This window comes from Dioscorea cayenensis, chromosome 4 (genome assembly GCF_009730915.1).
Source record: "Dioscorea cayenensis subsp. rotundata cultivar TDr96_F1 chromosome 4, TDr96_F1_v2_PseudoChromosome.rev07_lg8_w22 25.fasta, whole genome shotgun sequence".
Classification (NCBI taxonomy): Eukaryota; Viridiplantae; Streptophyta; class Magnoliopsida; order Dioscoreales; family Dioscoreaceae; genus Dioscorea; species Dioscorea cayenensis.
The window spans coordinates 3779203-3807142 of NC_052474.1; the positions used below are offsets into that span (position 1 = coordinate 3779203).

The 27940-nt window shown below is 34.4% G+C and overlaps 4 protein-coding genes across 9 annotated transcripts; 2 read left to right on the top strand and 2 right to left on the bottom strand.

Moving 5' to 3' along the window:
- Positions 1–133: 133 nt before the first annotated feature.
- LOC120258265 (probable serine protease EDA2) lies at positions 134–10167 on the bottom strand. 4 transcript variants are annotated; one of them, XM_039265619.1, is made up of 14 exons: positions 9932–10166; positions 9114–9236; positions 8736–8891; positions 7217–7414; positions 6916–7032; positions 5759–5812; positions 5610–5681; positions 5167–5275; positions 4949–5045; positions 3955–4049; positions 3539–3613; positions 3073–3156; positions 2728–2820; positions 134–457 (listed from the first exon to the last, which is right to left on the bottom strand). In XM_039265619.1, the coding sequence occupies exons 1-14, from the start codon at positions 10088–10090 to the stop codon at positions 399–401; spliced, it is 1491 nt and encodes a 496-aa protein (XP_039121553.1). In that variant the 5' UTR covers positions 10091–10166; the 3' UTR covers positions 134–398. The 4 variants fall into 4 exon arrangements, with proteins under 4 accessions (XP_039121553.1, XP_039121551.1, XP_039121554.1 ...); XM_039265617.1 differs by lacking the exon at positions 134–457 and adding an exon at positions 2313–2605 and having other exon boundaries at positions 9932–10167; XM_039265620.1 differs by lacking the exon at positions 134–457 and adding an exon at positions 2313–2639 and having other exon boundaries at positions 9932–10167.
- Positions 10168–11904: 1737 nt separating this feature from the next.
- On the top strand, positions 11905–17167 carry LOC120259137. The gene is made up of 5 exons (XM_039266679.1): positions 11905–12068; positions 12683–13519; positions 13748–13952; positions 15709–15785; positions 17053–17167. Exons 2-5 carry the CDS (start codon positions 12761–12763, stop codon positions 17164–17166), a joined length of 1155 nt encoding a protein of 384 aa, XP_039122613.1. The 5' UTR covers positions 11905–12068; positions 12683–12760; the 3' UTR covers position 17167.
- LOC120259138 (NAD(P)H-quinone oxidoreductase subunit M, chloroplastic) lies at positions 17015–18345 on the bottom strand. Of its 2 annotated transcripts, XM_039266681.1 has the most exons (3): positions 17666–18342; positions 17394–17573; positions 17015–17279 (listed from the first exon to the last, which is right to left on the bottom strand). In XM_039266681.1, the coding sequence occupies exons 1-2, from the start codon at positions 18143–18145 to the stop codon at positions 17397–17399; spliced, it is 657 nt and encodes a 218-aa protein (XP_039122615.1). In that variant the 5' UTR covers positions 18146–18342; the 3' UTR covers positions 17015–17279; positions 17394–17396. The 2 variants fall into 2 exon arrangements, with proteins under 2 accessions (XP_039122615.1, XP_039122614.1); XM_039266680.1 differs by having other exon boundaries at positions 17015–17573; positions 17666–18345.
- Positions 18346–22025: 3680 nt separating this feature from the next.
- On the top strand, positions 22026–27716 carry LOC120258883 (kinesin-like protein KIN-7F). 2 transcript variants are annotated; one of them, XM_039266345.1, is made up of 16 exons: positions 22026–22124; positions 22571–22836; positions 23300–23389; positions 23479–23579; positions 23697–23810; positions 23881–23962; positions 24052–24119; positions 24221–24286; positions 24376–24500; positions 24993–25329; positions 25519–25623; positions 25705–25758; positions 25837–26467; positions 26577–26629; positions 26831–27162; positions 27240–27716. In XM_039266345.1, exons 2-16 carry the CDS (start codon positions 22620–22622, stop codon positions 27562–27564), a joined length of 2700 nt encoding a protein of 899 aa, XP_039122279.1. In that variant the 5' UTR covers positions 22026–22124; positions 22571–22619; the 3' UTR covers positions 27565–27716. The 2 variants fall into 2 exon arrangements, with proteins under 2 accessions (XP_039122279.1, XP_039122280.1); XM_039266346.1 differs by lacking the exon at positions 25705–25758.
- Positions 27717–27940: the final 224 nt, after the last annotated feature.

Consider the following 27940-nt stretch of genomic DNA (forward strand, 5'->3'; position numbering starts at 1 on the left):
AGAAAGATTGCTAAAGCAAATTCTCCAGATGCAGCCGGTTTGAATAATGGAGTTCTTCTGTTGGTGGTTTTCTGACTAGAAAGGAGCTAGAGCTGTTGACCAATGATATGCATGCTTTGACTAATATCGATAATATCAAAAAAATTACCAGCCTAGTAATCAAGTTTACAGAAATAAAAAGGCCAGACAATAAATTTAAGAGCTGGGGCACAATTCATGGGCTGCTCACATCTAAATATGTCATTTTAGAACCATTATTGAAAGACCAATATATAAATTTTAGTTGGTATCATCAACACAGCTTAATGAGCATATCTTAAAATGTCCATATAAGATATTTCTTCAGTCTTCCTCTTGTTTTTGGTAAAAAGTGGTTTCCAAGCATCTTTATGTCCATGTCACTCAGAAGAAACCATGCTTCTTGCTGCAAAGAACATGTCTGGCTCATCATCAGTACCTGACATATAAGGAAGCAATGAGATTAAAAGAAAACAAAAGTCTACTAGGACAGTATTGTCAAAGCCGCAAGGCGCACTCTAGGCACTAGAACCCTTATATCACCTGAGGCACAAGGCAAAAAAATATCACCCAACTGCCGTTGTGAAGACACTTATAAATAAATATAAAAAATAAAATTATATAGCCCCTCCGTTCCTAAATACATGTCGTTTAAGGATGTTGCACAAAAATTAAAGATAACATTATGTTATCTAAATTTTAACATAAAAAACAATCAAATTACTAAACTATTCCTCTTTTGAAACCATATATTTCTCTTGGGATTATAAATATTACTCTCTTCGTTTATATAACTTAGAAAATTGAAAATAGGTACAATTGGAAAAAAATAAATAAATATTGCCTTGATATTATAAAATGACAACTATTTGGAATAAAGTTTTTTTTCCTAAAACAACATGTATTTTGGAATGGAAGAAGTACTTAATATAATATAATATAATAAGTATTAAAACTCTAAAGTAACATAGAAACCAAAGAAAAAAAAATTGCTTTAAGATTAAATGTCCAATTAGTTCTAAATTCTAATTTCTAATTTCTAATCGTGCATCCATCCGATGAATGATATTCAAAAGACTAAATTACATATGACCAATTGGCTAATCCAAATTTTTAATATGGGTGGTTGGCTAAGTCAAATTCTTGGAAATAGTTGACTAATTTTTATTAAAATCTTAAACGCCTAATTTAATATGGGTTGGCTGGTACCTTTTCCCAAAATTTTACTGTTTACTAAAAGTCTAAAACAACATTAAATATATATGTCCTTTTTTATTTTTATCCTAAAACTAATCCAAAAAACCATCAACAGCCAACTTCAAACTTAAGCGAAGAAGCAAAAGGCGCTTTAAAACGCAAAAAAGCTTGCGCCTGTTTGAAGCCACATTGCCTAGACAACAACACTGTGCCTTGGTGCCTAGGTGGGCCATGACATCACTGGTCAAGGAACTCACTATTAGCAAAAAATATGCTGATGGAACCATCCCTTGAAAAAATAGAGAATTAAATATATCAAGATTGCATGGATAAAAGCAAGTTCAGGATATGTACATAGCACAGGTAATACAAGCTGATTACAAGGTGAATAGCCCATATTCCTTAGTAAAATATCAAACACGAAACTGAAAGGGAAAAAAGGATCATATGCATGCCATTGACTAATACACCAATTCTTCATCAAATGGTGGTGCAGTTACTTCATATATCAAATATGATAGTTTTATGCACAATAAGCATCAGACTTCAAAACTGACGACCAAACAGATAAATTGTCACGCTTACTAGTTCCAAGGGAATATAACAGAGAAGATACCTAAATGATCAGCCTGGTAATGAGTAACATTTCTGTTTACAAATATGTTTTTCATCTTTTCTTTTTCCTACAAAAGATTCAATTTCCACCTGCTTTCAGAAACTACATCGCCATCCAACATATAAGAAACATAGAAATGAAGATTTGAGCAAATGTTTTTGTCGAAGGTTCACAAGCTAGTTAGGATTGACCGATTATTAATTTGTCCATTACATTGAATTCTTAAAATATTGACACCAAACACGTCATTAAGTTGCTAAGAATGATTTTTGTTTTCCCAAAAATAATAATATCAAACTTTTGAGATAAAGATCTGTACCATACAAAGGAGAAATCCTGACTATACTATTAAGTGCTGATCAGTTTCCAATGAGGAGTTTTGAATGAACACAACGGGATGGTCAAAACTCTCTAGTTGTTATCCAACAGCATGATAATGAGTCTTGGTTTAACAACAAAACAGCAAATAATTTAAAGAAAATTCATCCAAGGAAAATTCAAATTTGATGTTCAAGGGAATCAAACTTTACAAACATTGCAATCATAAAAAAATAAACATTTGCGTAAGACATCACCAGTTATAAAATTTTAGCCAACCCATCCACTTTTTAAGGAAGAACACAATTAGTCAAGGTTAGCGCCGTTAAAATGCTGAAACAACTTTTAGGATAGCACTTCAAGCTGGGTAGGCATAACTCTACTGATAGTTTGAATGATCTTGCAGCCTAGATCCCAATATGCCCAAGGGAGCACCAAATTGTATATTAGGTGAACCTTAACATAAAAGTGAAATCCAAGGATCATTTCCCTGATTAATGCATATACAATGCATATTAGCTCAAATAAGTGTCTATTCTGGCAATAAAATAGTTATAAGGTAGAATTCCAACATGTACCTTTGCATTCTGAAAGCCACAAGTCAATATGATTTATGACCTCCTGTCTAACTTTGTGCACAGCTTCAGGGGAAGAACAGTTTTCAGCATTACCTGAGGGCATACTTGGTATATTAGATTACAGCATTCAACTGCACTAACAATAAAAAACATGAAAGAAATTCCAAATTGAAAACTATTTCCATATTCACCATTGCCAAATATCCAAACCCACATATTACACTGATAAAATTTTAGTGAGAATGCCATAGGAAAAATCTGCTGACAAAATCAGTTCATGCAGCAGATACAATCCAAAAAAAAATCTAAAATTTGCAAAAGGCATACAGACATGGTCTAGTTTACCTTCAATGTTCAAAGGAGACTGGGGGCATCCTCTCAAGTCAGTCCCATGCCCACAATTATGGCAGTTGATGATGTATGAAGGCACTGCAAGTTTTAAAACTGTCTCAGTACACTAAGGCATGTAAAGTAATTATGTGAAATGTGCTGGGCATGTAAGCAAACCACATTGTTTTAAATTTTAATCCCAAACAAATAGTTACAGCATCTTTTCTTCATTTGCAGTGATTTCCTCTAAGATCAAGAAGGAAGCCATAGAAAATAAGCACCATGATCGAAATCTTGGAACACATCAGTGAATGTCTTACACTTTGAATAAAATTTGAAATGAATGCTTATGATAACCAAGAAGAAAAAAAAGTCTTGTCTGCAGCAGCCAACTTTGAAGAGTGCATGTTTCAACAAAATGTACTTTAATCATACAAATTCCACAGTGAATAAGTTTCCACTGAAATGTTGTAATACTCACAATCTGGAGATGATGTTTGCTTGGATGCATGCCGCCAGGGGTCCTGCGAGCCATTAGTAAAAACTATGCGCGTACCTGCACTAAAGTGCTTTTAAACCTTAAAAAGACAGGTTAAGGATCACCAGGAAACATGAGTAGGACCACTGGAAAACATTAATCATGCATTATAAGAAAATAAATGACTCTCAATATACTTCCATTCTAGTAAGGGATGATGCTTCTGGAAGAAAGAAATGGACCAGAGCCTATAAATAATGGAATGAATAATTTTAAAAATCATACCCAACATGACCACTGGGCAGGATTAATGAACAATTATGAATTTGGTTCAAGAAATACACAGTTCAGATCGATGAAATCAGAGTAAAATAAAAAGAACTGAAAAAAGAAGGAAATATTAAGAAGAAAAGGTGCACCAGCAATTTTTGAGCCTCCATAGTATAAATTAGTCATGTCCACATCCGGGTAGATACCTTCACCAAAAACATTTTTGCAGAGGTTCAGGTGGTACCTATAAATATCAATTAAGATGCAGTTTAGGGTAATAGAATAATTAAGGCATATAACAAGTCTCATCTAATACAGATATATCTCAATATATTAACAATAAACAGATCATTTTGTGACGTCAAAATAGAATGTTGGCTCAGAACAAAGGGTTCACTTGTAAAGAAACACAGGATATATCATGGGTACATATTTATGTATATAAAATGTATAACTTTACAGAGAAAACAAAAAAGTAGGTCTTGCCCTGATGCTCACATATACACCTTGCCGTCATTCACATTGCCAAAAGTTTTGCAAACAGATGCCTAAGTATTTTAGGATTTCTTAATCAGGGACAACACTGTCACTAAAGTGAGTGGTTTCTGTATATCTGTGCCTCAATGAAATAACTTGTTGAAAAGATATGCAGATTCCGTATTAAAAGAGAGAAATATATATATATATATATATACACATATATGATCCAGGTTAGCTTTCTGACATTTACTACAAGTACACAAGGAAATCATTACTCCCCCATGTACACCTTTTTCTTCATTAATCTCATTCGAAAGTGCTATTAAAACATTAAAAAGGACAATAAATTCACACAAACAAAGACGATAAATTCGGAGCAAAGATGAGGATAAAAAATGGCACAATAATGACATTTAACATCTCTTTATCTAAATTCTTTACATATTTCTATGATCTCTTTTTTATGCTTCTTTTTGCTAACCCATCCAAGGACATGATGTGGTTTATAGATCACGGATAGAAAGCAGGATGAACAAGCATTCTGGCAATGTATTAACTCAGTAGTACTTTAACATTCACAATACCATATTTCGAATGCAGCAGAAAATATCTTGACATAAATTTCGAAACTTATAAAAGAATGAATGCTTGGGGGAAGTATACTGTGTGTCAATTCTTGGTGAACGAACGGTGTCATTTTCAGGTGCGACTTGAAAATAAGCTACTTCGCTGCAAACTTGGAACCACCATAACCGATCCCCTGAGTGATCCAGAGGCCAACAGATAGTAATTTAGAAATTAAAAGCAATGTAACACAAATAAAATGGCGGAACAAGTATAATATCCTCATTCTAAATCAAAAGGTCAGAGTGGCAATTTACCACTCGCGTCACTAACAGTTGTATTCTTCAAATGCTGTTGATCATACGTTTTAACTGAAGCACCAAAGATTCCAAGATAGTAATCTTTAACATAACTAGAGTATGCTTCCTGCAAAACCACAAATTCAAAGCACATGTTAGGCTAACCACAGCATGCCATCTTCCATGAATTTGTCACAGAACATCCACCCAGGAAATGAGTTGAACACAACAACACATCTTCAAACTTAAAAATGAAAGGCAATGCCCACGATGCAAGAAAACAAAAGGTAACACAACCAAATATATGATGATGCATACAAGATCAATTGTCTTGGTAGATCAGTCTGCCTAAATCCTGTAGATAAAAGGTAAAACAATTCCCACATGTTGTAATAAAATTGCACTGGAAACCAACCAGATATGCACAACAAATATAAGAGATGAAGTGACATGAAACCTACCACCAAGTTTTTGCCAGATGTTTTGGCATCAACAAGAGGAGAACAAAGTACATCAGGATTGCCATATTGAAACTGAAAATGTAACAGCTTGAGTCAAAATGGTGTTATCTCTCAGAAGCTTAAAGCTAGCAAAGTATGGTTATGCATACAGCGGTAACAGCAGCATCAGCCAAAAAGTATAAAAAGTCCACATCATTCATCAGCTGCATTGAAAGATGAAGAGGATCAACTAACCCACATAATGCTGAGACAGTTTTTATTTGCTTTCAGAGTGGCAATGAGATAGATTCTAAAGAGTAAAAGAGCAAGGTAAATCAACTAAAAAAATTATCATACAGTAAAGTTATGGAAAAAAAGTTTCTTGCAGGAATTAATCTCAGGGATTCTAGCACATGCATAATAACATAATATTATGGTTTAATCTACTGTTACCAGATGTCACAATAGTACCTGAATTCTTATTGCACTATAATTTGTTGAGATCTGGTTTTTTGAGTGGCAAACCAGTTTACCAAAAGTTAATGTTCAACAGCAAAAAAATGTTCTGTCATGTTTGGCAAAAAAGGCATGCATGAAAGTGGGTTCGAAAAGGCAATTACTGAGGATTCAACATTAAACTCTAAAATCCAGAAGCATAATATGATGCATCATACAATATGTAATTGTGAATATTGTAACATAAACCATTTATGAAATCTTTTTAACAAAAGCTAGTTACTTATGCAGGAGTGTCTTTGAGTTACAAGCAAGTTTGTTATTACAAGCATCGAGGTGGCAAGCAAAGAAAAGAGGAATTTTACATTGGAATTATGACTAATACCAATATCCATGAATGATGTGAATAATCCCGATATAACACATATCACATATGTTGGAAAGTGACCCAAAATTCATTTTCTAATAGTTAACTTGAGAAGCCAACCCATAATTGTATCACAACACAGTGACAGACAGTGCAACTCCGGCTTTAATAAGCTATGGATTCAAAGACCCAGTCAAGAATTCTAAGCAGATGGCTGCATGTAGTGCAATCAGTGGTAGCATAGGCTCAATGACTGCAAACCAGAGAAGAGTTAAATATGCTAGTGCAGAAAACCGATGTTTCCAAGAACAACCTGGGATAAATCAAATTACCAAAATAACCCAAATCCTAGAAAAAAAAATACAATAAGAAAATAGCATAATTCTGCACTGAAGCAAAAAACTCAAAGGATTGCAAACTTTACTCAGGCAAAATTCTGCAAATAACTCAGACACAACTAATTTTCAAATTGAAACAGGAAACTGATAATAAAGTGAAAATTACCTGAGCCGCTCCAAACAAAGCCTTCACTGATCCTCCATCAGATTGAAGTTCCTCGTCAACAAGTTCAGTAATTTCTTGAAGTGCTGCTTTACACTGAGCACCAGCAGATTCTCCGATCTGCAAAATGACAATGGGGGAAAACTTAACACCATTCGCTCAAAGAAGGACTCATTATACAACAACCAAAGGGCACAAAGACATTAATATAAATATACGATAGCAAATATCCTCATCATAATAGGTCAACATAGGATGCACACGACTATGTTTCAGTGTATAGGACAACTAAGAACCCTTATACCTGCTGGTCAAATGCTGTGAAGTTGTAAACAGCTAGAACAACAGCTGAACTTGCTAGACTCCCACATGTCAAATGAGGAAACTTCAAGCGGAACCATGCACTGAGTGCTCCAGAATAAGAAACACCAAAAACAAACCAAGGGTTCTCTGCTTTTGAAAGATTATACTTTGCATTTATAGATTCCTGCAAGACAATCAACAGTTGCATACAAAGAAATGATATAAGATATGGGTAAATAAATAATCAAAGAATATGAAATAATTTACATGTGAGAAGATGAATGAATTTTTATAATCCTAGCACATAGTAGCCACACAATCAGAAATAACTGTGCTGGCACAAAGCAAAAAACTTTGTGCAAGCCAGAATCGCAGGAACTTAACTGAACAAAAACTAGCTACATTGTCTGAATTGAATGAACATGTTTGTATGGAGATCAACTCTTCGAGACTATAGAGTAGAGACACTTAAATCAAACCTCATGAACATCAACAGTATTAAAACAACATTTGTCATTGCTAGTTCTCATGCACAATGCATCCTGGATTTTCTCAACCAAAACACACTGACTGAAGGTTCCTAAAGTATTAGCCACCTCCACAACTTATCATAGTAGTACTATTATACCATGGTTCCATGTAATACCTATAAAACAGTTGTAGATTGTTATCAATCTCTTCTGACGGAACGTGCCTTTATGGATTTACATGTTCATCCATAAACAAGGTCATTCTTTTTCCAAAATTTTGAAACTACAACTAAAATTTTTAGTGCCATTTTACTTTCTGTCAAAGCAAAGAACCCACTATTCATGCCCCAAAAAACAAGAGATCCAAAGATTATGTTAACTATGCCATGTAATCATAACATCTTCACTTTTAATATGATAGATAAGAAGTGAACCGCCAACCTCACCATTTCATCAACATTGATACTCCAACCTTCTTCGGAATTCTTCCTAAAGTAAACCATTATTGTGATAATTTGAATATCAGTAACGAAGATGCCTACAATCTAATTTTTCAAACCATCTATATTACATGTTATATTTTCGTAGCATGGAATTCAACAACTAATAGAAACTAAACTCCCATGTTTTGGGCATTTCAGAGAGTTTTTCAATTCCAATTCAGGTGACGTCATCTTTTATAACTCAATAATAGTATTAGCCTGAACTGTTTCTCATAATGTCAACCAAATATTATCCATGAATTTCCACTTCGAACTCAAAAGTCCAAAACAAACAGAAATACTCTTTGCTCATTTCATGTTTCATAAATACCACACGCAAATTATTCGAAGAATAAAATTTTTCAAAACAAACTTTCTTCTGAATACTATCAGAACATATCTCTCATCCAAAGTCTTGTTGAAGGCCCAAAATGTATTATAATCTAGAGAGCCTTTAAACTGTTCCTCATACAACATATAGTTAATGGCTTAATCAAGGTAAGTCACATATTTCCAATTCAATCCTATCTGTTTGATTTACATGATTGACACAAACAAAAAAAAATACCTGATAATATTGACGGAAAACAGCTAGGTCAAATAAAGCCTGCTTTGAGGAAAGATATCTTAGGTTGTTTGTAGCTAAGTCATCAAAAGGAGAACTCTTCCCATAGTAACGATGTTCAAGGGAAACCAAAGCAGCACCAAACTTCTTGGCTAAGACCTACATCACAATATGCACATTAAAGGCCAATCAGCACTCAACAACTAGAATATATGTACCATGGTCTACATCTGCAACCGGCCTGCAAGAAGCTTTAAATAACATGTTCACAAGTTAATCACTACAACATCAGTTCATGCTATGATATCTTTCTCAATCTAATTCAATATAAAAAATCTGATAACTCAGGAATGCTTGGAACTTGAAAAATATACTACTTACAGCTGTATAATCATTAGGAATTCCTAAACATGCAGATTCACCACATATTTTAAGAAATATGGGCCCCCCAACTTGGTAATAATCCAAAAATTCATAATACCTCTGCTTGAACTGACGATGATCCTACAAGAACCAACACAAAAAGCTTAATGGAAGGCATTCCAAAAGAAGATAAATGTCATACCACAGCATTGTGTACATAAGCCAAAATGCATGACTGGAATAGAAAGCAGCTGAAATATTATCTATAATAGAATAAAACTAAGTAGTCTATGGGATAAAAAAAAGCATAGCAATTGAGAGGGGACTTTGGTTCATGACAAAAATTGCTCATTGGCACATGATAAAGTTGATATCATTTTGACCATCTCCAGACTATTGGCTAGCTATAGACTTTTGCGTTGGCTTACCATTTCTTAACACAGTCTACGTATTCTTCTATTTAAACTAAGTGCACAGATAACTAATTTCCTTTGAGAATAAATGCATAAACTTCTTTAAGAAAAAAAAAAAATTGTATTTGGCTAGATGAAAGGAAAACTCCTCTTCCTTTACTAATCAAACACAAATCCTGTATCCTTTACTCTTCCTTTGAAATCTACAGTTCTTAGACTCAAATAGTCACAGGCATCTAGGTCATCGGTCATCCATCAAGCTGAATCAACAACAGATACAACTTCCAAACAAAATTGCTACTCGTTTTAACAAAGATCCATAATGAAACACTACTTTGAAAGAGAAAAACAAAAAAAACAAAAAAAACAAAAAATCGATCAAATTCAAGAAATAAATAGAGTGATTCGAGAGTGCAATTTTACAATGGGGGAAAAGTGATCGATGCTTTGATCGAGCCATTGTTCGTCCTCAGTGAGATACTTCCCGTCGGACTTGGGAAGATGAAAGCGATGGGATTCCACGGAGGAGAGGAAGAGGAGGAGGAGGAGAAGCAAGAGGGTGCAAGCCGTGAAAACCCTCATTTTCGGGTTCGCGGTGAGGAAGAAGAAACGGGAACTACTTGCGAGAAAAGAAAATGGTTTTGAGTCACCAAATATTTGATTGTTTTCAAATTATTAGAAAATTAATTACACCATGAAACAATGCTGGTTTAAACCCGCCAATCAGAGGTTCCGCTTTTTATAGGCTCGTTGAAAAAATATTTATTTCACATTATATATTTAAGAAAATAAAATAAAAATAAGAAACTTCTGTGTGTTGCATTTGTGCATGAAAGTCTTGACTCATGCTTTTATCTTTATAGGGTTAAAAAAGTAAATAAATATTGTTTTATTGAAGAACAACTTTTGGTAGAGTTTATCATGATCTAATTAAAACTGAAATTTTTTCAAGTTATTCTTTTTTTTTTTATAAAAATGGATAAAATCACTACTTTATTAGGAAAAAATACGCATAAGAACCTGAGGTCACTCACCAACAGTGAGGCTCTCATAACAGAAAGAGAAAAAAAAAACAAGGAAGAAACTGGAAATCAAAAAAGACAAAAGCATCTTGATGAGCGAAGACATTTTTTTGGAGTCACATGTCTATCCAGGCTACCAGGAGTAGACTCCTCATGAGCTATGTGAGTGTCTTCATCGCCTATTTCAATTGCGGCTCTTGCGCTCATGAAGATGAAAATAATACTAAAATGATGAACAAGACAAACAAAATGGTGGTTAATTAAAAATAATACTCCTCATTAACAATAAAATTGCCTCCCTAAGTTTTTTAGTATTATTTTTAATTAATAAATTTAAATTAAATGGCGGTTAATTGCAAAAGGTAACATAATTGTTAATGAGAAGTGTAGTTATATAATAATTCCTTTACATATGTTGATGTTTTTTTATATATTTGATTCTCGTTATTTTTTTTTAATGAGATAACGGGGTATTAGGTTTTGTGATGGAACAATAATTTTTTTTAATAAATTTATTTAAAAAATAAACTCATTCAAACATTTGAAATTTGAGAGTTAGAATTTTTCTACAATAATCAAAGAGGCAAACCAAAGACTGGTGAGGAAATTAATCACAATAGTCGATTACGGAACAAAAAATAATTTGGCAAAAGAGGAAATTGAGGTGGAAATTGATAGAGTTATTACTATCGGCGAAATGGAGCTTGAGGTTGATGCTAGAGCTAGACTAAGAAGGCATTTATACTTCATGGGATCGTTACACAAGTGACACTACATCATCATGTCAAGAGCTATTCAAAAACCTGTTATGCAGGTATAACATTATTAAAATTATTTTGTTTGATATAGATAATCTAATCTAAACCATAGGATTCTATCCCATTGCTTCTCTGCTTTATCAAAAAGAAAATGATGTTAAATCAATCTCTAAAATAACCAAATTAACAGGGAACGTGCAAAACAAATTGCACATATAAAACATTCAACAAAATGTTTAATTCAATTTAAATATTTAAAACATGGTTTAAAAGCTGCCCACCAAACTAAATTCAACTAAAAAAAACATAATATACAAAATTTTCCTAAAATTTAAATTCAAAATTCAAAACTTATTCCACTACCCAGCCCCAAAATAAATAAATAAATAAACTAACAAACAAATCTCTTGTCAGCATCAAAATCTCCTTATTAATAATCATCACCTATTTTTAGAAATTAACCTCTCTCTCTTTTTTCCCTGACCAAAAAAAGCCCAAATTCAAATGAAATTCAAAGTGTCACTCAAATTCTCCTTATTTTAAAATTTTTTAATTTTCCTCATATTTTTTAAGTTTTAGAAAAAAAAATAAAAATATTCCATTAGCGCCGCTTTAATGCTTTGGATTCTTGGAACTTGGGAACACTCGTAACTCCTCACGAGCCCTGTTCACTCTTGTGTGCACTTCCCGCTGCCTCTCTCCTCTCCGTGACGACGAACATCATCATCCCATCGGAGAACCCATTGATCGGCAGCTCGGCGATCCAGGGTTCAAGATTCGGTATGCCGCTTCCTCCACATCCTCTCCAATCCTTCCAAATCTCCAATGGTGTTCTGTTTATTGATCAAGATGCAATTCCTCGAAAATCCCAGAAACCCTAGCCACTGGTGATTGATATAATGACTGCATTTAATGGCGTTGATTTCATAGGGCCGGGGTCTTGATTCTCCAATGTTGATTTAGAGTGGTTGTTTTATCTGGGTTTTGCTCCCACACGCGATTGATTTCTCTACATTTTTTTATTTTTTATTTTTTTGACACTTTTAGGTTCTTGATGCTTGATTTGTTGAGAAATTTTGTACTTTGATGATCTTATTGGTATGGTTGTTCAATTATATTTATATTTATATTTCATCACAAAGGTTTAACCTTGATTTGCTTGAAAGAACTGATTGTTTTTATCTTTTAGCCGACAAAAAGGTTATACAAGTCCGTGTTCTATTCTTTCCTTGTTGTTATTGGTGATTTGCCTTGTTCTCTATTGATTTACTTGAAAGAATCTGGATTATTTTATAGTTCAACAACATGTCGATTGGATCACTCTGGCATTTTTTTTGGCTCCTGACAAGGGATATGTTCTTTAAGTCCGAATGATGATATGTACTGATGAGCAGGTGTTGTTGGAGCTGCGTGGATTCTCTAATCTATGCTGAAAGTTCTCAGCCTAGTGATTTCTGACAGCAGGGCTTGCAATGAGGTCTCCAAGTAGAAAAGAGAATAATTGGTATGAAAATTGGAGCAGAAGAAGTCGGCTTCGATCTGGGACCAGATTGTTGGCTTCAGTTCTCTGTGCTAAAGAGGAGGCACCAAGCAATGCCAACCAAGGTTCTGTGTCAGATACATCAGAAACTTTCTCAAACAAAGTGGCTGAGAACCACATACAAGAGCACTCGGATGATGATGATGATGATGATGATGATGATGATGATGATGTGGATGCTGATTACCAGTTGTTTCTCAAGCATCTTAGATTTGATGGAAAATCCTATGTTACTGAGTTGATTATTGATGGAATCCCCACCCTTGTGCGTTACGAAGGAGAGGATGATGTTTTTAGTGATCTCACTGAGTCAAAACCCATGAGAATGTTTGATGTTTCAAAAGAAGAAAAATCTTGCGTGGGCGGGATGGAGTTGAAGAGGGATGGTCACGGTCCAAATTCTGGCGAGTCTCTCCATTCTGAGCATCCCTTGGTTGGTAATGGGGTCGTGCAAGGGACGCTAACAGATGAAGAATACAGGATGTTTCTGGATCATGTGAGAGATGATGATGGTTTGATGGTTTTTGAGATGGACAATGGTGGCATAGTCCGATATGAAGAGGGTGTAGTGTATGAAGAAGAAAGAAGATATGAGAAATCATCTGGTAATGATGAAGATATGGTTAAAGAGGGCAGTATCAACTCTTCTAAAATGGAGTTGCAACCATATATGGGTTCTACAATTTCACTTGTAAGTTTATTTATTTATTTTTTGGGGTGTGTGTGGGTGTGTGTCTGTGAGTGGTGTTTCTGATTATTTATTTCATTTGATTAGTTCCTGGTATGCATATTTAATTTTCGTTGCTGCTGCGATTTTTTATCACTTATCCTATTTTTCTTTATTTGATATGATATAAACTCAGAACTTCATGATCTTGAGCTGATTATTTGATCTCATATAAACTTGTGGAAATTTCAGGATAGTGACGATGATGATGTCTCTTTAGCATTTGAAGACAGACTCAAGGGTATTCTCGAGGTGCCATATGATCAAAACGAATATGAGGAACTGCTAAAGGTTGCAAGTGTTCGAATGCCAATAATTAGGCACAGGCAACTGCGGCATAGGTCCAGTCCATATCCTACTAAAGACTTGGGCTTTTCATATTTTGATCATTATCCTGGTAAGTGATTGCAATGATGCGATGAATATCTTTGTAATATTTGTTCGACACTCACACATCATCAAGCTTTATATTTTCTTATTATGATTATTGTTATTATTTTGATTTGCATCAATGACGTGACAGGCAATAGATCTTTATAAAATTTAACTATTAGTACTACTGTTTGTATGATGTAGTGCTTTGCTATGCTTGTATCATAGTTCATGTCTAATTTTGTTTCAGAAAAGTTTCTTTGTTCTTGTTATTGTTATCGCTTCTAAACTTTCTTGTTCTTCTGAAATAATTACCTCTTGTTTTGAGGCATTTGTCTTTTCCTTTAAGTCCTTATGATCAATAAGCTGCACTTGACGTAAATGTTTCACTTATTTTATCTTAAACTGCTCGTGTTTGTATAGAAGTTTCTACTTGGGTTCAAAATGGTAGTCCCCCACTTACACACTAACTTAAGCTCAAGCTTTAAATCTTCCTGATTGTGGAGGTACTTCATTGCGGATCCTGTTTTCAATGAGAACTAAATTCAACATTGTTGAATTGCTCTATTAGGTTTTTGTTGAATCTACATGTAAAATACATTAAGATCTGCTGTCAATCCCTTGAGCTATGAGATACATTGCTTTCTGTACATTGCTGGTGCCCAGCTCTGCTTTTGGATAGTACTAATTCCAATTAGTATTCATGATCTGATTCAATCCTCATAACCTAAAATCAAGCAATTATAGTAGCTTTCTATCAATCAAATGGATGTCCCATTGGCGGCATGACCTTGTCTGTTAAGATCAGTGTTACAAGGACATGGGTGATATCTAATAAGAAAACTTAGTCAACAAATTGAAGATTGAATAAACATTGGGAGGAAAGAATTAAAAAGAGAAGGCAAAGTAAACAATAAGGAAATATAGAAGGAAAACACATAAATTAGGATTTTAGAATCTAAAACCATCTGTGTATCAGCGAGAAGAAAATCTTATCCCTGTTAATGTCCCCTATGTAGATATTGCAGAAAGAATATGGAGAAGTTTGACAGTATTTTAAAAAATTTATTTTTTCAATGTAATAATGCTAAAAAAATAAAATCATGATGAGTGGTATGATTTCGATTTTAGACCCTTTAAACTTATGCTTGAGAGGACAATAAAGTTGTTATTTTTTTCCATTATGGTTAGCATTGGTACATTTGCACACATGATCCTTGCTTCAATATTGATCAGTTCATTTTTAGATTATCATTTACTACTTTCAGACGATTCACTGGACCTGTAAATGCGATATGTCACTCTAGTGCAATTGCTTTACTTTGACTGAAGAAATATAGGATTTACTACTTAGAGCTAGATCTCATCAAGGATTCATACTTGCTTTATAAGTTTCATCTGCATCTAATCTATCCTGTAGTTTGCACTAGACCTTTTATCGCCAACTTTAAACTTTTGTACAAGGGTCCAGCCAAAGATATGTATGGTGTTAGAACTCTTTGTGAATGCCCTATTTTTTTTTGTTGGACATCTGGTTCTTTAATCTCGGAGGACAATTCTTCATTTATCTTGGGCTAGTATAGAAATGAAATGTTTTGTTTGCATATCAGTTGGATGGTGTTCCTCCTGATTTATCAGTATGATTTAGCTTTAAACCTTTATGAATTGTTGGTGTAGCTTCAATTTTAGGCTTTAGATTAAAAATTTCCAATAGCCACTTTCCTTCAAAATAATATTGGTTTTGACTATGTATTCCCTAATCTGTTATTTCTTCATATCAGACCTTGCCGAGAAGGTTCATCATGCAGATCATCCCGAGGGACTGAACCTATTGCGTGGTTTCTTCTTTTGGTTGAAAGTAAGTTTATCATTGTTGTTTCTGTTAGTAAATTAAATTCTATCTTTCATTTTTTATGCATTTGCAGCTTTACTGTATAATTACTCCTATGCTTCTTTCAGTGTGTCATCATCGAGATAAATCCCATATATATAAGTTGCCTATGTTTCGTTCATCATTATTTCGTTAAATAATAATTTTTTGGTGGTTGTTGTGGCACCAGTTCAGTTGATTTTATATCCATCTTTGCTTTAGCTAATGTGCTGGTGCATCATGTCCAATGTTTGGCAGTGAGAAGCACTAGAAATGATTTTATGATATTTTATGATAGATGTCCGTCACTAGGGTGGGTTTTTCATTTTTAATTTTGACCAGCCAATTTGCTTCTGTTTGCATTTCTTTCTTCAAATGTATATTACTTGAGTTTATGCTGATCAGTTAATGCAAATATAGAAATCATCTAGTCATCGCTATATTTTTGGGTTTGAACCACTGTTTTTGTTCATTTTCTTGATCATACGTGGGGATGTGTCTGGTTATAGGTTTGACTTGACATAATTTTTTTGATTTTTTTGGAAATCTTTTTAGATATTGTCCTGAAGATTTGATGGTTCAAAATGATTGAGTTTCATAGAAGCATTTGCAACAAGTCTCTTTTATCTGATTTATTCGGAACTAAGCTCAAACTTTGCCATGACTCTTTTTAATGTTCCACATACCATTCATGGTGTAATTGGTTTGTTTTGGTCAGTGGTTTGCAGTGACAAACACTTATTTTTAAGCGGTTGGGAACTTAGGATACAAGCATTTTCTGGGAAATCTGCATCAGATGTTCTATATTTGCTTAATAAAATACATTGTTTGTCATTGACTTTGTCAGTAATTCCTTTTTTTTAAAAAAAAATTATTGTCAGTAATTCCATTTGCTTTGGTTCCATGACAACCATCATGGGCTTATATACGTTGCATTTGTCTAGCTGCTATCTGCTTATGACTGTTAGCCACTTATTATAAAAAATGAAGATTATGCAGTGATCCTTTTATCTGAAGGCATCATGTTTGGAAGGTCTTTATGGCCCAGAACATACACCGTTTATTGAAAAGATGGTTAATTAGTGCATTAAGAGCACCTGGCATGACTTATGGATTCATAGGGTTCTAATTACTTCTAAATTTTGAACATGATTGCGAATGTTGCTTATTCTCCTCATAACTATTAGACTGATTATATCTCATAATTTGAAAACATATTTTTTGACATCAAGTACAATTGGAATTTCATTCTCAGAATGTCAGCCATGAAGGAGCTTACATGCCATGGGCATCACCAAGCAGCAAGGACATGCTGGCTGATGGTTCTGATTCTGTGATCCCGCTTCAAATCGAAATGAACATTGACTGAGGAAAAAAAAAAAGGCCTTGCTTGCACAGGCAATTTTCCTTTGCTCCATTTTGCTTCATATCAGAGAGGTGCACCATCTCCATTTTGTCAATCTCCCATATCAGAGCATTTACCTTAGTATCATGTTAATTTATAAGTAGAGACCAGACGTGCCTGTGCATATATGTAAGTCTGAAAGCAAGGCCCCCCTTGCACATAACCTATCTATATAAGTCAATCTAATTTACCTTTTATTTCAAGTTTTGAATCTCACTGCTGTTGAATTTGATTCTTGGCTTTCCCATACTGAAATTGAGAACTCTCGCATTCATGTTATACTTGATGTCCCCATCATACAGCAATTTGCATATATAGTGCTCAATGTCAGAACCAATCAGGCGTAGTGTATACTCTGTCAGTGGAGCTCCCTGTTATAAATTTATGTTTTTCAGCAAGTCATCTAGTTTTCAGTTATGAATATAAACATGAATCACTGTGTGTTTGTGAAGAGTGTGATTACCTCGTAATGATCCACAAGTTCTACGAAATAATCATAAACCTTTTGGCAAGCTTCAGGTGTCCATGTGAATTCATCACTAGGGTCAAGCAATAGAGTGAGCTTGTCCATCTGTGTTTGATCAAAGGCATGTGTAATGGGATCAATGTATGCAGCATATATCCTCACATGACGAGTGACGCTGCTGAGCCACTGGCCACCGTACTCGACAGTCATGTTCTTGCTTTTGGCGTCTGGTTGCCGTGGCTGCTGTTGCACTCCCTTTGCTTTCTTCTTTGTTGGAGTATCACCACTATCTTGTTCTTTTTGTTGTGGTTCTTGTATTTGTTCTTGCTGTTGTGCGTCCTGTATTTGATCTTGCTGTTGTGCTCTCATTGAGTAGTTTGAGCTCCTTGTTCTAGTTATTGTTTCTCTTTTGCTTTTGCCCCAACATTGGATGCTGCAGAAGCTGCTTGGGGTCAGGAAGCTGGTACTTGTGGCCATTGCTTTAGTGCTCTCTCTCTCTCTCTCTCCCTTGTAATTCTCCTGTACTTGTTTTTGTGTATGTTCTTATCTTTCTTCAGGCTTCACTTGTGGTTCAAGTTTCCTGCTTTTTAGTCACTCATGCTCTGTGGATAAGATTGTGTGGGCAGATCATGATGAATGGTCTCTACTAGCTCCCACCATTCATAAGCTTTGCTATTAGTTATTGTTAAACAGATGATGGTCATTTTTGGAACTGGGAGTATTGTTAAATAGATGTTGGTCATTTTTTGATCTGAGAGTGTAAGTAACTATACTGGTGGTTCCAGTATTTATTTGTGTACGGATTCCGTTTATTTGTTTTGCCAGATTTATGCATGCTTTATTTTTTTTTTATAACGGTTTAGTCGCTCATTTAGGCAATAAAATAAAATAAATGTTGGCCATTTTCTTTTAGTTGGATCTAAGCCATGTTGAACATCAGCATTAGCTCTAGGCAGCCGAACCGCCCAAATTAGTCCACTAACCCTTTTTTTTTATTATTATGTTTAATTATTTAAATAAATATATTTAATAATTAGCTTAAATAATTATAAATGTTAATAAAACTTAATATTATTTTAATAAAAAATAAAAAAATTAGATTTTAAAATTTTTAATTTTGAATAATACTAGGTATGATGGAGAGCTGGTAAAACAGGTATTCTACTCCTAGACTTTCAGAACTGTTTGCCAACACTATTGAAAAATATAAGAATTTGGATATTCAGCTAACAAATTTTTGTTTAAATATAAGAATTTAAACAAAAAATTGTTGTTAATATAAAAACAATTTTTATAGAATTTATAATAATTTAAATGATATATGCGGGTGAAAAGACATATAAACAAGCAAATCAAATTTTAAGAAGTATATATGGTATTTAATTTTATTAAAAAATATGCATACAATTATGTGAACTTTTTTTTTTTTGTTTTTCTTACTTCTGTATTTTGTTCTTTTTGTTCCTTCCTTTTCTTATTAATAAATTTGTGATTTATCCACTTTATTCAAAAAAAAAAAATTATGTGAACTTTTATAGGTCTGCAAGCGGAAACACCCCCAAAAAAAAATAAATGATTTTTATTTTTATAAAACATAAAATGGTTTTAGATTTCTATGTAAAACATATTCATTTTAATAGAAGTCGATTTGCTTTTTAAGTTATTATGACAAATGGGTTTTACCCTTCTCATTTGAGGTTTGTAATGCTGTAGGAGAAGTTAAAACACTGTTAATTATTTTTTCCCATGTTTTGATAAACTAGTTATACCGAAAAAAGAGAAAGTAACATGAATTATAGTTTTTTAAATTTAGTTATATTCCAAGAAATGTAAATGCAGTAGGTGATAACGTTTATTTATTTATGGTAAAAGTAGGTGATAAATTGACAAAGGGATATGAAATTAATCAGCTTTATTGTGTCATTTTGACTGATTTATTATAAGATCTTTGATGCACAACCACCTCTTGCTTTTGTTAATTAAATGCTTTTCTTTATAACGTTGTATCAGTCTATTTATAAATCATATCATTTGATCAAATAACATCAAAGTACAACCCCACGAAAAAACATCAATTTCTTTTGTCTTTATAACCCAACAAACATTTTATATATTTTCTTTTTTATGTCTCTAATTAATTCATTTAATTCTTAGGAAAGTAATGGTAATGTGACAATTAAAAGTTGTGAATGCTCTCTTGGTCTATTGGTACATGGTCTTCTATTTAGAGTGTTTGTATCATAACCGAGGAGGAAAAATCAAACCCTCAACTTACATTAGGTGAGGACAAATATGGATTGATGTATTAATAACTTATCGCTTATGCACATCTTTGACATAGTTAGTTTATATTCATAAAAAAATAAAAATAAAAATAAAAATAAAAATTCTTATTATGTTGAGGAAATGTTTCTCAAATAGTGTTTTTATAATTACTTTTTAATAATTTTTTTTAAGAAATATTGACAAATAGCGTGTCTATAAACTGAGGGATAGGTCATCCAACCCGCGTGCCCCTAACCTAGGATAAGGGGTTTGGACTGTGTGCAGGAAGTGGAGTTGAGTACCATCGGGCTCAAAGCCATTTGATGTTTTAATTACTTAATAGATGAATATTTTTTCAAACATGAGTTCATTATGACACTTTTGTTCAACAATTGCCATGTTAAACATAAGTTAATTAATAGAATGAAACAAACATTCTTAATATTAAATAACAAGCTTGAATAATATTAGTTTAAATCTAATCCTCAAAGCAAGGATATATCCCATAATTAAGCATCATTTTCCCCATTTATAGGTGCTGATTAAATAATAAGAAACCATGATTATTGTGAAACATCTTCTCCTTTCCTTTGGCCCTCCCCACATACCGCTTTTTAAGGATTCAAGATTTAATTATAGAAAAATATATATATGAAGTGGAGTTGAAGGCAAATTGAGAATAATAATGTGTTATTATTACATGATTAGCAATTCATTATCAAAGATAGTTTGGTTTTTTATTTAAATGTAAAAACAATGAAATAATAAGTGCATGTTTAGATTTATCCTTTAATATATGTGTATATATATAAACACCATATTATTGCCATTGGTTTTATGCGTATAAGTAAAGACAAGGAGGGTTGTGTGGTATATTCAGAAAAATCATGTATAGCCGGATTTGTTCATATTTGTTAAAAATATAACTATATATATATATATATATATATATATATATATATATATATATATATATATATATATTTTAATAATAGACGACAAGCGTTTTTTTTTATGAATATAAGCAGTACTAAACAGTACTGGAACCCGAATGTACAGTGTATGTACAGTATGAGAATAGTATAGGGATCCCGGGTGAATAGTGTATAAACAGTACGGGGAACAGTACTGTTGGAGGAGAGATTTGAACCCATGACCTCTCCCTTACACTTTGATGTCATAACATATATTGATAAACGAAAAAAAAAACCTTCAAATCAATGAAAATAAGTGATTAAATAGAAATAAGAAGACAACAAGACAAGTGAGACATGACCTTGAGGAATAAAGTTGAAATATTCTAATGTGGATCCCATTGGCATGTTTTGATGAGGAAGGGAGACAGTTAGAAGTTTTAAAAACTACAAACAAATTAAAATATTAGAATGGCCTTTTGTTAATTGCCTTAAAATTTAGAATTTTAAAATCATAAAAAATTGAATGAAAGGATCTTAGGTGAAAATAAGTTAACTCGTGCGTTTGAAAACTAATTTTCGTTATATATATATATATATATCAAATATTTACATATGAGACCAAATCACCTATGACCGTAGATATAAAGTAGATATAAAATCTACAAATAATTGTGTTGAATCGTCAGAGTCTAATCTAACAGTTATTTGAAGAGGTTCTACAATGTAGAACCAATTCTCATCTAATTTTTGGGATTGAATAAAATGATTATACAATGATTATTATTAATTTATTTATTTTTGATGAATGACGGCATATACCACCTCACAAAAGAGTGTCAAAAAGACAGACATGTATGATATTGCTCCAATTACAATAATTTAATGACCTACGAATTTAGATGGCTAAATAATGATCATTAATTTTATCCACTCTAAACAATGGAAGCAACAACCCATTAACTCATTAAAAAAATAATAAGCATTAAATATACACCAAATAACAACAGCATAATATCTACTATTATTTATTCAATAATTATATCATTTTTTCCTTATTTAATTATTTATTAATTAATTTATTATTTTGGGAGGTTGCTTCGCTTGCGGACCAGTCTCATTTCCCGGCTCCAACCGCTTCTAACTTCTAAGCATGACCTCAAACCAAATGAAATTAGAAAAAAAGTTGCAAGAATGGGAAGAACCACACTTTTTCACTGTTATACTTCATCTCCAGAATCCCAATCCACCAGTTCTCAATCCACATCTTCAACCAGGTACTGTTTTTTCTTTGAATTTCCTTCAATTCCTTTTAAAAAAAAAGCTAGTGATTTCTATGATAATTATCATTTCAATAGATATTAAGCATTTGCAATGTTGCATCCTTTGATTTTGACCAGGAATTTTGATTTGTGGGGAAGAAGAATCTGATAAAGAAACAAATTGCTGTTAATTCTTGCAAATTAAGCATATGCTCTCATTCAATGCAACTAGTAGTAGTAGTAGTAGTAGAAGTAGTAGCGGTGGTAGTGATGTGTTGAGCTTGAATAGAATGACCATTTAACTACCAAACAATTGCCATCTTCTTCCCAGTAGAGTGTTGCCAGGCACCATCCTGCTCCCACCTTCAATAGCAACACCCCAACCACCAGTTCCTTTTCTAACAATGACATTGTTGTTATCATTCTTGCATTTGATGTGATTCTTTGTGTTTTTGATATAGGTGTTGTTGTAGTTCGCTTTGAATGGAGTAGTGTGTTGGGAGGAGAGTAATGGGGCTGATGTGTGGGGAGGAAATGGAGGATGGTGTGGTGCTGAATGGAGCTGGTGGGAAGGATAGGATATTGGTTTCGGTGCGGCTGAGGCCGTTGAATGAGAGGGAGATTGCGGCGAATGACCCAGGTGTTTGGGAGTGCATCAATGATACGACGATTATCTTCCGGAATAGCCTGGCTGAACGGTCTACGATCCCCACTGCATACACATTTGGTGACTGATCTTCTTGTTCTTTTTCTCATCTTCTTCAGTACAATCTGTTTGTGAAAACTTGTTGGCTAACTTTTAAATGTGTGTTTTTGTAAACCAAGTTAATGTGCTATTCATTTAACGAGCTTACCCAAGGTATGAGTTTGATGAATATCTCACACTAGTGTTGTGGAATGACGATTGGTGTTTGCTACAATTTTTTAATACCGGCATTTTCTTATCTCAGGATTCTCATTTGTAGTGTTTCAGGGTTTAGAGTTTGCTATTACTGTAGTACAAAGATCCATGATTCTTAGCTATCAATTCTGTCTCAAATTTCCATTTTTCCATGTTTGCACGTTAGATTTATCCAATGCCTGGTCCACATTTGATGATGCAGTCAAAATTTGTTTGTGAACAAACTGAAACTTTTTTGTTTCTAGAGTGTTGTTGTTTTCAACTGTCTTTTTTTTACTTCCTGTGATAGACAGAGTTTTCCGAGGTGAATGCAACACAAAACAAGTATATGAGGATGCAGCCAAAGAAGTTGCTCTCTCAGTCGTCAGCGGCATCAACTGTAAGTGTAACATTTTCATCTCTCTTAATAGTTCTCCTCTTTGGTCATTGTATTTTGGACTAAAAATGTTACATTTTTATTTTCATTAGCAACTATATTTGCATACGGACAAACAAGCAGTGGGAAGACATTTACAATGACCGGAATTACTGAATATACCGTAGCAGATATATTTGACTACATTCGAAGGGTAAATTGATAGCATTTAGATTCTTCGCTGGTCCTCAGTGTTAGAATAAATCAGCATCAAGGTTATCTTTCTCACTTCTTGCAATAATTAAGAGCAGTGCTTCTTTAATTCTTGTAGCATGAGGAGAGAGCATTTGTCTTGAAATTATCAGCAATTGAGATTTACAATGAAGCCGTGAGGGATCTCCTCAGCACTGACAGTACTCCTCTTAGACTTCTAGATGATCCAGAGGTAAGTTTCTATTTATTAATCAATGACTTAACTTATCCCAATTTCAATTTGACACCATTTGTCTTTGCAGAGAGGGACTATTGTGGAAAAGCTGACAGAAGCAACCCTGCGGAACTGGAACCATTTTAAGGAGCTTGTTTCACTGTGTGAAGGTCTTAGTCTAAATGAATCATATCAGTCAATTTAATCAATCCAAGTCTTTATGAATTCACCTCTCTTTCAATTCTTTTTTTCCCTGCAGCTCAGAGAAAGATTGGCGAGACCTTGTTAAATGAAGCAAGCTCAAGATCTCATCAAATAATTAAACTGGTTTGCCTTTCCCTTATCACATGAAACCACTCTTTAAGTACACATATATCATACATTACAAGATGAAGATTACATGCTCTCTTTTTGCATGGTCCTTACAGACTATTGAGAGTTCTGCTCGTGAATTTTTGGGCATGGACAACTCAAGTACTCTTGTAGCAAGTGTGGTATGGAGAAATAGTTGCTTTTGCTTATGATTTTTTTTGGGTGCATGATAAGGGGATGGCTTTCATAGACTTCCTTAACTTTTATGCAGAATTTTGTTGATCTAGCAGGGAGTGAACGTGCCTCTCAGGCATTGTCTGCAGGTGCTAGATTAAAAGAAGGCTGCCATATAAATCGAAGTCTACTTACTCTTGGAACTGTTATTCGCAAACTAAGGTAGCCATTCTCTGTTTTTGTTCTATTAGTCTTGAAAACTCATGGGTATACTGGATTGAGCAAGTGAATTGGCGTAGTAATCCAACTGAGATATACCATTATCAACTGCGTTATTTTTTTTCCAAGATGAGTGGCTAGGTAGCTAAAAAAACAAGAATGTGCACAAACTTCGAGTATGGATGGGGCCCGCGCACACATGGGTGTTGGGACCACCGGTATACAACTATTATTCACTCCAAAAAATGTGCCCTCACCCATGATTCAAACTTTCACCATTTATAAAGAGTTCTAATAAAAACCTGACTACCAATAGACCACTTGGTCGTTGGTATTCTAAACTGCTTTGTTGGTATTCTAAACTGCTCTATTGGATGACTGGAATCACACGGACACTGACTTTTAGAGCATTTATTGCCTTTTTTTAAGGATTGATCAGTTTCATTTGATAACTTTTTTCTTTCTGATATATGGTTGTATTTTTGTGGAGTGCAGTAATGGAAAATATGGTCACATTCCATATCGAGATTCAAAATTGACCCGCATACTACAACCTGCTTTAGGAGGCAATGCACGAACTGCTATTATTTGTACAATGTGCCCTGCAAGAAGCCATCTTGAGCAGTCTAGGAATACACTTTTATTTGCAAGTTGTGCAAAAGAGGTGGCAACAAATGCACAGGTCAATGTTGTCATGTCAGACAAGGCATTAGTTCGGCATTTGCAAAGAGAGGTTGCTCGATTGGAGAGTGAATTGAGATTTCCAGGATCAGCTTCTAGCACATCTCATTTTGAAGCTTTACTGAAGGAGAAAGATACTCAGATTAAAAAGGTTCACTATGTTCATGCTCCTTACTAGTAAAACTTTTATCAGAATGTAACTTGTGAGAACTTGCCAAATGAGATGCATATATTCTAATATATCAGAATAATCTGTATCAATGTCATCTCTTTTTTCAGTGGCATTTTGCTTTTGTTTCATTAGGCTCACAACAAATGAAATAATACTAATATTTTGCAGCTGGAGAAGGAGGTTAAGGAGCTGCTTCAACAACGAAATCTTGCTCAGTCACAGCTTGAGAATTTGCTTCAAGCTTCAGCTGATGATCGAACTTCAAGAAAATTGGTATCTGTTCTTGCTCTGAAATTCTGAAATTCACAGTAATCACATAAGGATATCTTTGATTCTTTGAATGTCATCCTTTAGGAGGACTTTAGACAGGTCTCAGCACTCCATGTAATGACTAGTCCCTGGGAAGATGTACTTTCAACTCCCAATGGTTCACACTTTCCTCATCAAAATCTAAATTTTGGCTTGACAATGTCTGCTGCATCACAGGAAACTGAAGAGTGGAATGAGCATCAACTCCAGTTTTTCAAAGAACTCAACGAACAGGATGCTTCCTCGCCTATGTTGTCAACCATTGGTTCTAAATTTACTGGTTTGATCCCACATCACTCTGACCGTTGTGAAGCTGTTGAAGATTATGAAGATCATTGCAAGGATGTTCAGTGCATTGAGATAGATGAATCAACAACAAGCAGAAGCAAAGGAACTGACCTCTTGGTGCCTGGAAGAGTACAAAGCCAGCAATCCCTAACTGTGGACCAAGAAGGCATGGGCTCAAGATCAAGACCTCTAAGCCAAGGTTCTCCAGCTAATGCATTGGAGCAACAACTCCTGCATGTGAGGAAGACTATTGACAATCTTGTCAAACCTTATCATGATGAATTGTCTCCAATGTCATTGGCCATTGGGTTTGCTAGTTCGCGGGGTTTGACTTTAACTAAAAGTAGAAGTTGTAAGGCCTCTCTTATGGATGGTATGTTATCTCCTATGTTTCAAGGGGCAGGTCAGAATGATTACACACCACCTAGCAGTTTTTTCAGAGATTTCCGCGGAAGGCCTGAAGGAATTCAAATAAGACCTATTGCATTAAACTATGATGCTCAGAGTGAAATACTTTTAGGTGAATCATTTTGTGGTCATGCAGTTATTTAAATGCTATTCATCAAGCTCTTACTATTAAGTTGCTTCTCTAGAGAGTGTTTTAACTTTTGTCAGTAATTCTCCTGCAGGAATGAAGGAGATGGCTCAAATTCAACATAATAAACAGTCTAATAACAGTCAGGTACATCAAACCTTAGAATGCAGAAAGCTTTCTTCCTAATATTTGTGGTGCATGTTAACTACTTTCTCTTCATGTATAACTTGACAGTCTATAACGTGCATAAACTATTGCAGAAAACCAAAAATTCAGCAAAATTCTTACAAATATGTCTCTGTTTGTTGATATGCTCTGATATTTTTTTTTTCCTTCTTGTGCTGGTAGGCAAGAGAGCAGGCAGCAAATGGAGACATTGAAGTCGCAAGCAACCGAAAAGACGTCGGCATTGATCCAATGTTCATCTCTATGGAATCTCCTTCTCGTTGGCCTGTGGAATTTGAGGGAAAACAACAAGAAATCATAGAGCTCTGGCATGAATGTAATGTCTCTCTGGTTCACAGAGCCTGTTTTTTCCTGCTATTCAAAGGTGATCCTGCAGACTCTATTTACATGGAAGTGGAGCTCAGGAGACTATCATTCCTCAAAAATACATCCTTCAGTGGAAACATCCATAAAGCCCCAGTTCAAGATGGTCCTCTCATCACCCCAGCATCAAGGTACAATCCCATCCTTAGTTCTTTAACTAAAATATAACAATCAAACTCTGCTGACAAGCACTCTGGCAAACAAACAGTGTGAAGAACCTGCAAAGAGAGAGAGCAATGCTATGCAAACAAATGCAAAATAGACTCTCATTAGAAGAAAGAGAAAGCCTCTACACCAAATGGGGAGTATCACTGCACACCAAACAGAGAAAACTCCAACTTGTCAAACGTCTCTGGACAAACACTAAAGACATGGAACACATCAGAGACAGTGCAACACTTGTTGCAAAACTCATTGGAATCCTCAAACCAGGCCTTGCACTCAGAGAAATGTTTGGCCTTACCTTCACACCTCAAAAACCCAACAAGAAGCCATTCACCTGGAAACACATTGCCATGCATTCTTTCAAATGAGAAACAAGTCAACAACTACAAACTTATGAATTTATTATTGTTATTACTATTATCATCTTTTATTATTACATTTATTCAGTGTTTAAAGATCATTTACTGACTAATCCTTGTCCTTGTCCATGTTCATCTTGAAATTCACAACCTTTTCAACATCTTCTCCTTTTCTCTGCTTCTCATCTATCTCCTTTTTGGTCTTCTCGTCCAAGTCCTCCACCTACTCATCATGCAGGAAAAAGAAGTAAATTTAGGAAAAGAACTGCTAGTTCTTCACTCACTGGTTTAGAGACTGGTGGCGTGGAGCCCATGAGCCTCGGTGCTGCGGTGAGCGCCATAGCTGCTGGTGATGCCAGTGCTCTTACCTGTTTGAGAAAATGCC